Source organism: Sceloporus occidentalis, unplaced genomic scaffold (genome assembly GCF_023333645.1).
Source record: "Sceloporus occidentalis isolate IW3139 unplaced genomic scaffold, rSceOcc1.0.p SCAF_113, whole genome shotgun sequence".
Taxonomy (NCBI): Eukaryota; Metazoa; Chordata; class Lepidosauria; order Squamata; family Phrynosomatidae; genus Sceloporus; species Sceloporus occidentalis.
In genome coordinates, this window is record NW_028317093.1 from 2394953 (window position 1) to 2404751 (window position 9799).

The following is a 9799-nucleotide window of genomic DNA, read 5'->3' on the forward strand; positions in this document are numbered from 1 at the left end:
ATAGGGAGGCTGTAAGTCATGTGCAGACCCCATACTGCTGGCAGCGCTACACAAAGGGGGCAGCTACCAGGTTTCAGCATGTATTGGCATTTTTTTTAAGGTGTGTGGGGGGGTCATGTTTGGTTTCGGCTAAGTGAATGCTGAATTTTCAGTTTCGGGCCAGAAAACAACCCCTAATCAGAATACTTTAATATGCATTACACCCTAGCAGGGCCAAAAGTTACATAGAAAGTGATGACAGATAACCATTCGGCTCATCTAAATGTACGCAAGCGTATCATTGTTATTCATGTGTCGTGTCGCAGATGTCTTTATAAACTTTAGCATCCAGTTGGTTGCTCAGTTTTTACCACCGTAACACACATATTAGTCATGACTAGTTATGTTGAAATGTTGTGCAAATCTCGACAGGCAAACCCTAACTGCTCATGTTTACAGCACCTTCACAAATTTAAAGAGAATGTGAAGATCAGGGCACCTAAAGAGGGGCAATTTGGAGGTATGTACACAATTACTATATGAGGCAATTGTCCAAAACCTAGGAACTTTACCTTGAATTCTGAATATTTTGCAGGTAGCCATGCTTAATATCATTTGGCCTGCTCATTAACACGTTAAAGCATATTGAATACCTCACGTTCACTGTTAGTTATTTTATAGTGTTATTCACTAACTTACGGCGCATATTGCCTCAAAGCGATATCGTATTATATCATATACATATTCCGAACGCCGGCTAACCATCCGGAGTATTAGTCAGAATAAAGCGGGCGAATAGATTTGTCCTAGACCTCTTCCTGTAACAACATGATGTCATTGTCATGTGACTTAAACCGAGGGACATGATTGGTTGCGTCTCTCTGTCGAGCACTGGCAACAGAGGAAAAGAGAGGCTGGTTTCGAGTGTTTACTTGATTCGATTTTGCAGCTGCCTTCATATCGTGAGTGTCCATGATTTCATTAATTGCTGGTTTAAGGCTTTAATAGCGCAAGGTGACTTTGTCACCCCGATTTTACAGCCGTGTACAGCACTTTCTTTGACATATGTTTTGCCTTTATGTTGTCATTCTGTGAAATACAGGTAGTTGTAGTTTTGGCCTGGGTCGGGTAACCTAAGCACAATCGTTTCCATGTTATGAAATAAAATGACGATGACGACGAAAAGCTCTAATACAATAGCTGTGTTTTACTTAATAATCTCTGATGACGCAAAATTATATCCTGCTATAAATCAGGCTGCATTCTTAGGGATCAATTCGTTCTGTTTGGCCACAAATTCGGTCGTCAGCAAGACGCATTGATTGTTTATGTTTTCTTGTACATGAGCACATGGTATAAAAGCAGTTGGTGGATACGTGGAACAGGCTGGTAGTGGTTAGCACAGTAAAAGAATCTAACCGTGCGTGGGGTACGGACCTTTTATGTGGCTGTTTTTCTTATATCTGTTTGTCCAGCATGGAAATCATTGATAAATTCATATTTTAGGATTTATGGGATTTGCGCGATACTCAACTTCGGTTTAGATTTTATTATATCCGCTGGTAAGAAATATTTAATAGGTATTCTTACTAACTGCCACATCGTCCGTGATCCTGTTTTATTCAGTTTATTCCGGAACTAGCGACCATTGGCTGGTTAAAATAATGTTGTGCAATAGTAATACGATAATAATTTTTTTTATTGTGCCGTTGCTGCCCTGTGACCTCTTTCACTGATATATAGCTCTGTACAAGGCTTATTTTTTGTTTTCACACCTAACTTAAGTTTTTATTTTAAGTATCGGGGGTTAGGGTTGTAAGTATGAGAGACAACTTGCTTATCTAAAGGGCAATTGAAACTGAGATAAAGAGGTTGTTTTTAGTTATTGGGATGATAACATGCAGGTAACAGCAAATTCATTGTTCTGTTTAACGGCTGAGCTATTTTCTGCTGTTTTACTGCGTGCAATGAGTTTCATTACCATCAGTGATAGACAGTTACCTGTCTTCATGCAGCCTTCTTTATTTAACTAATGTTTAGCGTTGAAGCCAGTTCAGGGAGCTATAGAAAAAAGAAGCAGGGCTTTTTGTGCCCTGAGCTGCTCATGATTAAAGCAAGGGTGTCCAAGTATTTTCTGCAGTGGGCAACTTCATCAGAAATGTATGTGTGCGTGGGCCACGCTCACTTTTTATTGACCGAAAATATACAGCATGACACCTTTAATTATGTCGTGAGTCCTGTCATTACATAGCAAGCCCTACCTGGATGGTAGTACAGCATGACTCCTACCATTATATAGTGATGCAGAACAGATGCTGGTACAGCTGGTTCCATCACTAAATACTGAGTCAGAGATTGACAGTGATACATCATAACTCCCATCCTCATTTTCATTTTGACATTTCATTGCTTTTTAACTCTCACTCACTGTCCCACTCACGCTCTAACACTCTCTCACACACACGCTCTCTCTTTCTTATGTTTTGCATAATGTTTTTTTTCCTGCTAAAATATTATGATGCTGGGCTGCTAAGGTTGTCTACTGGGCTGAATGTTACAAGCCCTCAAATCATAGTATTTTCATGTCTTGCAGTTTCTGCCATGGGGAAGTCATTCTCTCGCAATCCGCCCCAAACTTTAAAAGACGGGCTTACTGAAGGAAATTCACCATCTGAAGATAGAAATAGGCTGATGAATCCAGAAGCCAGTGAGGAGAACAAGAATGGTGATGTATCCCATTTCCCATACGTGGAGTTCACTGGAAAAGACAGTGTAACTTGTGCCACTTGCCAAGGAACTGGTCGAATACCAAGAGGTGAGTACACCTATAATTACTTTGCTCATAAAATGATGTTCGCTTTTGATGCTTAAAATAATGCCTGTTTTTTTTTCCTGCACATGTAAGTTTTCTGATAGTTCTTACTGCAATCGTTTAGGATTCTTTCTGCTTCTACCTCCTGTATCATGGGAGGTCCTGCTTACATTCAAAGAAACATATAATTTGATGACATTCGGCTTATCTAGTCTGCCCATTTATTCTTGATGTAAAAACTCTTTATACTCTTAATGTCTTTGGTCTTATCTTAGATTCAGGACATCTTTATATATCTCATGCATGTTTAAATCCCCTCACTGTATTACCTCTACTACTTCCACTGGGTGGCTTATCTGTTAAAATATATAAAATAACAAACAAAGAATACTCAAGGTGTCATCTTGTTTTCTATGTTAATTTAGCTCAGCTCAGTGGGGTCAGCAGACCAATAATGTCCTCACAATCAAACTACTTAGATGAGCAGGCTCAGGCTGTTGTGTGTTGGAGGCCAAATAAAGTTACTATAACTTTGCATACAAATCGTCATGCTCATAGTTGGACTTTCATAACAATCATTAAACATTTTGTGTTACTGGGGCAAAGCAATGCATGGCATCCTTCACACTGCTAAAACGTTTACTTAATGTGCAATTTGTCACCTTATGCAGTGCCGTTGGTTCATTGAAGCCACCCCCACCTCTTGCTGTTTTTATTTTTTTTAAACTCTCTCATATAGCATATTGATGGTGTGTTTCTTTAAATGGACCATTAGAATAACCTCCATGTTTGTGGTCCATTTATGGCTAACAAGTTCTCCTGAGAATCGGATGTCCTTTATTAATGATATTAGAGTTCAGCTGTTCCAGCTCATCAACGTATAGCTGTTTCTTGGCGTATATAAACGGCACTGACCTGCTTAGGTGGCATAAGTCATTATAGGTTTAGTTCTGTAGCACCTAAACATTACATTTCATGCCTTTTGTGCGCTTACTGCAGTTTTTTAAGCTGAAAAGGGGAATTATATTAATAACGGAAGTCTTTGTAACGTTCATTGATTCATTTTGTGTCTGTTTGTACATCACAGTTCTGCAAACCATGCAAAGCTAAGTTGTTGGTGGTTTTATGGCAGAGAAGTTTCTTTGAACCATTTCATTTTATTTTAACTAACCTTAACAAGTGACTATTATTTCTCATTCCATTCATTTATATAGCGCCAGCAGATCACATAGCGCTTTCTAATCATTCGGCAGGTTAAATCTAACCCCTTAATGACAAAGCCCGTACATGTACGGGCTCAAAATGCATGGTTTTCAATGGGTTTAGGGACTGTCCATTGTTCTTAAGGGGTTAAAATCACAAACAATAACAAACCGGAACAAAAGGAGAAGAGGGCCCTGCTCTTTTTAGCTTGGTTGAGGGGGGAAGTGAAACAGTAGGAATGGAAACAATTTTCACAATTTGTTAAGTTCTTTTAACTGATGTCATTTCATTCCTTTCATTAATTCTTAGGTAAAACGGCGAAATAACCTGCCTGTATGTGGCAGACCTTCCCCTTGCCATGGAATGCGCATCAATCTGTCAAGCTGTTTTTTTTTTTTTATGCCAGTGACATCATAGGGTGCCATTGGGTTCTGTCCTGAGCCTAGCCACTATGTGAGGGTGCATTGGGAGCAAACACCTAAAGAGCATGTGCACGCATGAGTTCCCCGCATTCCCATCTGATTGATATATTTTTGTTAGCTTTAACACCCTACAGTACTCAACCTAAATCTTCATTAATGCACATGAGGGGATGTCAGATTCATATTAACCCCCCCCCCCATGTTTTTGCTTTATCAAAATGTGTCTGTTTTTATGGGTTATGTATGTCACAAAAAGCTTGTAAGATTTACAATTATCAGTAGCGTGTAATCTGCTAATATTGCAGCCACTTCTGACAACTTTATCAAATCTACTCGTGTAGCATTTTATTGAAAGCAACATGCTGTGAAGATTGTGTTTAATGAAAATAAAGTGATTAGAAATGGCTAACTTGATTTCAGTAGCTCCACACTGCATGAAACCGCAGAGGTCAAACTACTAATCGGATATAATTTGTGTTACATCACATGCATTCACATTTCATGTCTGTATCAAAGGCATGAATCGTTTTCATATCTTAAATGGAAAATGTAATCATTTTGCTATGCATGTAATGCGATTTTCTGGCAATACTTGAATTATTTCTAAGTTTGTTTTTTTATCATTTAGTTATTCTTTGAGTGTACGCTCCTGTTGATTTAGGGTCTCCGGTACCATTGTATGTGTGCTTAATCTATCCAATGGTCAGCTTGCGTACCTGTACTGTATACCAATGGGACTTAACATTAAACAGGAATTATTGTTACATTATGATTAAGATTTATTTGATACAATTTTGTCTTGGTCAAATCAGGTATTTTTATTCAAAAATTATTTAAGATCCTTATGCAAGTGGTAAATATTACCTATATGTTTATGCACCTCCCTGTGATACTAAAGCACTGTGAGCAGGTTAAAAAACACACAATATACATGTAATAGCCTCATTGACATATATACATATTATTTGTGGATCAATAGTGTTTATATATTTGCTGTAGGTTGTGTTGCTGTGCTCACGCTGTTTACATTAGTCTTTTTCATCTTATTGCATCTAATTGTTTTGTAATTGGATTTTAATTGCACATGTGTTGATGACGAGTAATCTCACCACTCCCCCCTTTTTGTTGCCTTACTTAAGGGAAACAAATTCAGTGGTGAGTTATCTGTGATAAAGAGCGGGGTACCGCTTGAAACGCGTCAGATTTGGGGTTTCCTGTGTACTGGATGCACAGGTGTGAACTATGCTTTTTAATCATTAAGTAAAATAAAGCTGGAAGTTTTTTTTTTTTTTCCAAATGCTGGATCGATCCCTTTTTTTTTTTTTTTGTGCACTGTGAAGAACTAAGTTCACCTGGTACATGTGTGTTTCTTAGACTTTAATTTCTAGCCATATTTAATTCAGAAAACCAAAACATTTTGGGATAGGAGCCAATAGAATTAGAGCAGATATTTTTTTTTATTTGCAGTCAAGCTCCTAATAGGTCTTCAGTGAGGCCATCGTCATCTTCTGTAGAAATATGTGTTATGTTTGTTCATTTTATTTTTGATTGATGTATTGTTATAGTGTTGTTTTGTATTCTCCCTGATTGTTAAAGTGTTAGCAATCTGCTGATCAATAAAATTACTTGGCGAATAGCACTTGTCTGCAAAACCCAATGTGTCGTTCCTATAACCCCGGTAAACTCATATAACAGTGCAGCTTAAATATGACAATGGTAGTTTTTTTTCTTGTAGTACCTTAGTCACTGTTGATATGCAAAGGTAAGAAAGAAAATATAAAAAAACAAGACAAGATACATTGAGGGATTACATTTATTTGTCTTTTTTTTTTTTTGGCTGAAGTTACATCGCTCCTCAATTTTGTAGGTCGAGAAAACCAGCTGGTAGCATTGATTCCATACAGTGATCAGAGACTGCGCCCCAGACGGACGTAAGTAAATAACATTTTTGGAGCACAATTGTGCTTTTAAATGGTGATCAACTGTGTAGATCTGACTTTTTTTGTAACTAAATATTTATATATCTATAGTAATTTAATTTTAAAAAGTTTTTTTTTACATTTTTGACATTGCTTGGTTTCTGAAAAATGTATTGAAACTGAATATTTTCTGTTTGGTTTTTTTTTTTCTCTTCTCCTAGAAAACTCTATGTCATGGTTTCTGTCATAGTCTGTTTACTCCTCTCTGGCCTGGCTTTATTTTTTCTTTTTCCGCGTTCTGTTGATATACAGTACATTGGAGTCAAGTCTGTTTATGTTGGCTACGATGAAAGTGGCTCTTCGGTATATTTGAACATCACTGTAAGTTTTGTCTACAAATCAACTATAATAAAATATATAAATTCTTATAATCTGAGTTGGTTTATAGCTATTTAAATGTATGTATGTATGTTTGTCTTGCTTCATTTGACTTTTTGCATGAGTCTTCCAGGAGTGATGGCCGTTATAAGTTAGAAAAATCTAAATAATTCAATTCAGCCAAGAATAGATACTATCTTTAATTTCATTGATCCACGAGAAATGAAGAAGTAAAAATACATTTATCAGTCAAACGTTTCTTGGTTTCCAGGTTTCTGACTTGCTTTTTATGTAGCAATAGCTGTTAATTGGATAAGCATGTTCCATATTTTGCACCTCAAGATAACCAGAATAACCCAGAAGTGTATTAGCTGGGTATTAAGTTAAAACAGGAATGAAAGAAAAAAATGTATACCTTTTTTTTTTTTAAATGAAAATACTCAATTTTTAAAACAACCTGTCAATGTCCTGGTACTTTATCTTTTTAATATTATTGATCTAATGTGGGCTCTTTTGTGAGCTGGATTTCTCAAATCCCTGCTGACTGACGTCTTGATGTTTTTTTTCTTTTTTCCCCAGAGTACTCTTAATATAACAAACAACAATTTTTATTCCATTGAAGTGGATAATGTTACAGGACAAGTTCAGTACTTCAAAACGGTTATTGGAAAAGCAAAACTAAACAATGTTACCAGGATTGGACCTCTTGACATGAAACAGGTAAATAAAAGGCAGACCATTTTAAAGCAGATATTTTTTCTTTTCTGTTAATGTAACCCCTAAACATGTTTTTGTGTTCTTCTGTTGGCAGATTGACTATATGGTGCCTGCCAAAATAGGAAAAGATTTTGACTATATGTAGTAAGTAATGTATTGCAACATTCTCTGCTAATGCCATCAAACACACTTTTAAGGAAAATGTTACTGTGATATCAAAGTGCATTTACTAGTTAAAAATCCTAAAAATAAGAAGTATTGTGCAACCTTCTGATATTAAGAAACACAATAGTCGGTAAAGAAATCATTTACACTGTATATGTATGACAAAGATGTAGTTTAATATCTTTGTGGGTGGCATAATAGAAGAAACAAAACAATTAAAGGGAAGTGAGACTGAGAAAAAAGATGCGCAAGAAGAGATGTCCGTTAAACATCTTTAATTTGGTACGGTTTATTGTGAGATAGGCTTCATCGTCCAGCCATAAATTTTGCCACTAGCACAATCTTCGTTTATTTTATTTTCCCCCATCTATCATAATTTCTTCACCATTCATACGTATCAACGTTGAGCAATGAGCGTTGCAATATTTTAGGTGAGGTTATAGAATGTACCACATGGCTGCCTAACCTCACAGTACTTTTAGAATCTTGCGAATCTGGAATTATTATTATTATTATTTTACAGGTAAACCTAGTATAGGCTGAAAGTGAGTCAAACACAAATTGGAAGATTAAAGCCCTGTCATCCATGCAAAGTGGCAGTGGAAAGCTTGGGACTATGTTCATTCCCTTACATAATTATTAATGGCACTGGGAAGGCCATCATATCTTCCCGATTATACTGACAATAATTTGAAATAGAAATAGATCTTCTACTTTCCATATAGCATTCAGACAGCCTTGACTTTCATATCCAAGATTTAGCCTGTACTGACAACACTATTTCAAACATTTCTGATGGTAATTGTGCTGCAATCATCATAACCAATGTTGCTGCGGATTGCTCTGTTTTTGCAGAAGGAATTCTTTTTATAGATTATCCTTGCAGTGCTGACTGAATCCAAGACTTATTCTATCGACTTCATGGTCCCCTATTTCAAGAGCTTCAATAATTAGATTTCTCAAAATTCACTTTCAGACTTTCTTCATAAGCCCAGTACCACAATATGGTGCACTTAGATAAGATTGGAGAGGCCTGTCTGGACACAAGTTTTCACTGTAGCACTGAACCCTGTTTGTTGAAATGCCGGATTTAGGCTTTCCATTACATCTTTTTTAAGTTGCACAAAACATGCAGTAGAACAATAAAAATATATACATTTATGCGTATGTCAGGTGACTTGTTATGTGCTAAACAACATAAAATGCGATAAATTTATTTCCAGAATGCTCACTTATTTTTCTCATTTTCTTAACAGCACCTACTGTACCCTTCCAAGTATAAAAGTTCATAACATTGTGGTAAACATGCAGTAAGTATTCTTGTTCAATATACAAGTCTCCAGTCAGTATGCTATAGGTTTTGTAACTTCTGTATGACAATATAAACATCGTCTTTTTTAATATTACTCTTTTAGTGTATTTCTCCCTGACGCCTCCAATGCACTAGTGATATAGCTGTCTCTCATGTAACACAGTATGTTTATACCGAAAACAGGGATATACTGTTTTTGTAGTATGTAAGCATGGCAAACAAATTTATGTGGATTATTGAGCCATAAGTAAGAATGTGAGTAAATCCTAACTTGTTATGTGTGTTAAGCCAAAGAAAGGAAAAAAAATCAATGTTTGCATTAGGGTTTAAGAGGGTTAGACTGAAACATAATAATTATGTATAACCATACCCTATGCCCTGTGTTTAGTGCCAAATATAGGACTTTGTTTTAACACTGCTCGAGAAAGGCAAATATCCTGGCCAAGCATGCACATGTATGTCAGATGTCTTATTGCATAGCAGAAGCATGTAATGTATATATATTTTTTTTTAATTAAAACTATCCATAATGGGGAAATTATTATTTACATTGTAAATATTGTGTACAATACTGGCACATATAAATACTAAAAATACACATATGCACATTAACCATTAAACTGAATCGTTTTGGAGGTATAGCTATTAATTGGGAACGTTTATCCGTTCTACAACAGCTTTTAGAGGCACAGTGTGTAGAGGTTGATATGTGAATGAGCATGCTTTCGGAATCTAATCTACAAATTATCTTATTCTCAGAGTTACGGTGACTATTTCCTACCTAGGACACCCAGAGCAATTATCCCAAGAAGTTTACCAGTATGTAGACTGCGGAGGAAACGTAACTCACAATCTTGTCCAATCAGGTCTTACTATTTTCAAACAGCCGTGA

General features: G+C 36.3%; 1 protein-coding gene across 1 annotated transcript; it reads left to right on the forward strand.

The window, feature by feature from the left end:
* Window positions 1-2580: 2580 nt before the first annotated feature.
* LOC149282545 (transmembrane protein 106B-like) lies at window positions 2581-9799 on the forward strand. The gene is made up of 7 exons (XM_089498114.1): window positions 2581-2794; window positions 6284-6347; window positions 6557-6716; window positions 7293-7433; window positions 7525-7574; window positions 8852-8905; window positions 9667-9799. The coding sequence occupies exons 1-7, from the start codon at window positions 2581-2583 to the stop codon at window positions 9797-9799; spliced, it is 816 nt and encodes a 271-aa protein (XP_089354240.1).

Coding starts and splice junctions, on each gene's coding strand:
- LOC149282545 (XM_089498114.1), top strand. CDS start 2,581: ATGGGGAAGTCATTCTCTCGCAATCCGCCCCAAACTTTAAAAGACGGG. Junction 7,434..7,524: donor GACCTCTTGACATGAAACAG/GTAAATAAAAGG, acceptor TTCTGTTGGCAG/ATTGACTATATGGTGCCTGC. Junction 7,575..8,851: donor AAAGATTTTGACTATATGTA/GTAAGTAATGTA, acceptor TTTTCTTAACAG/CACCTACTGTACCCTTCCAA.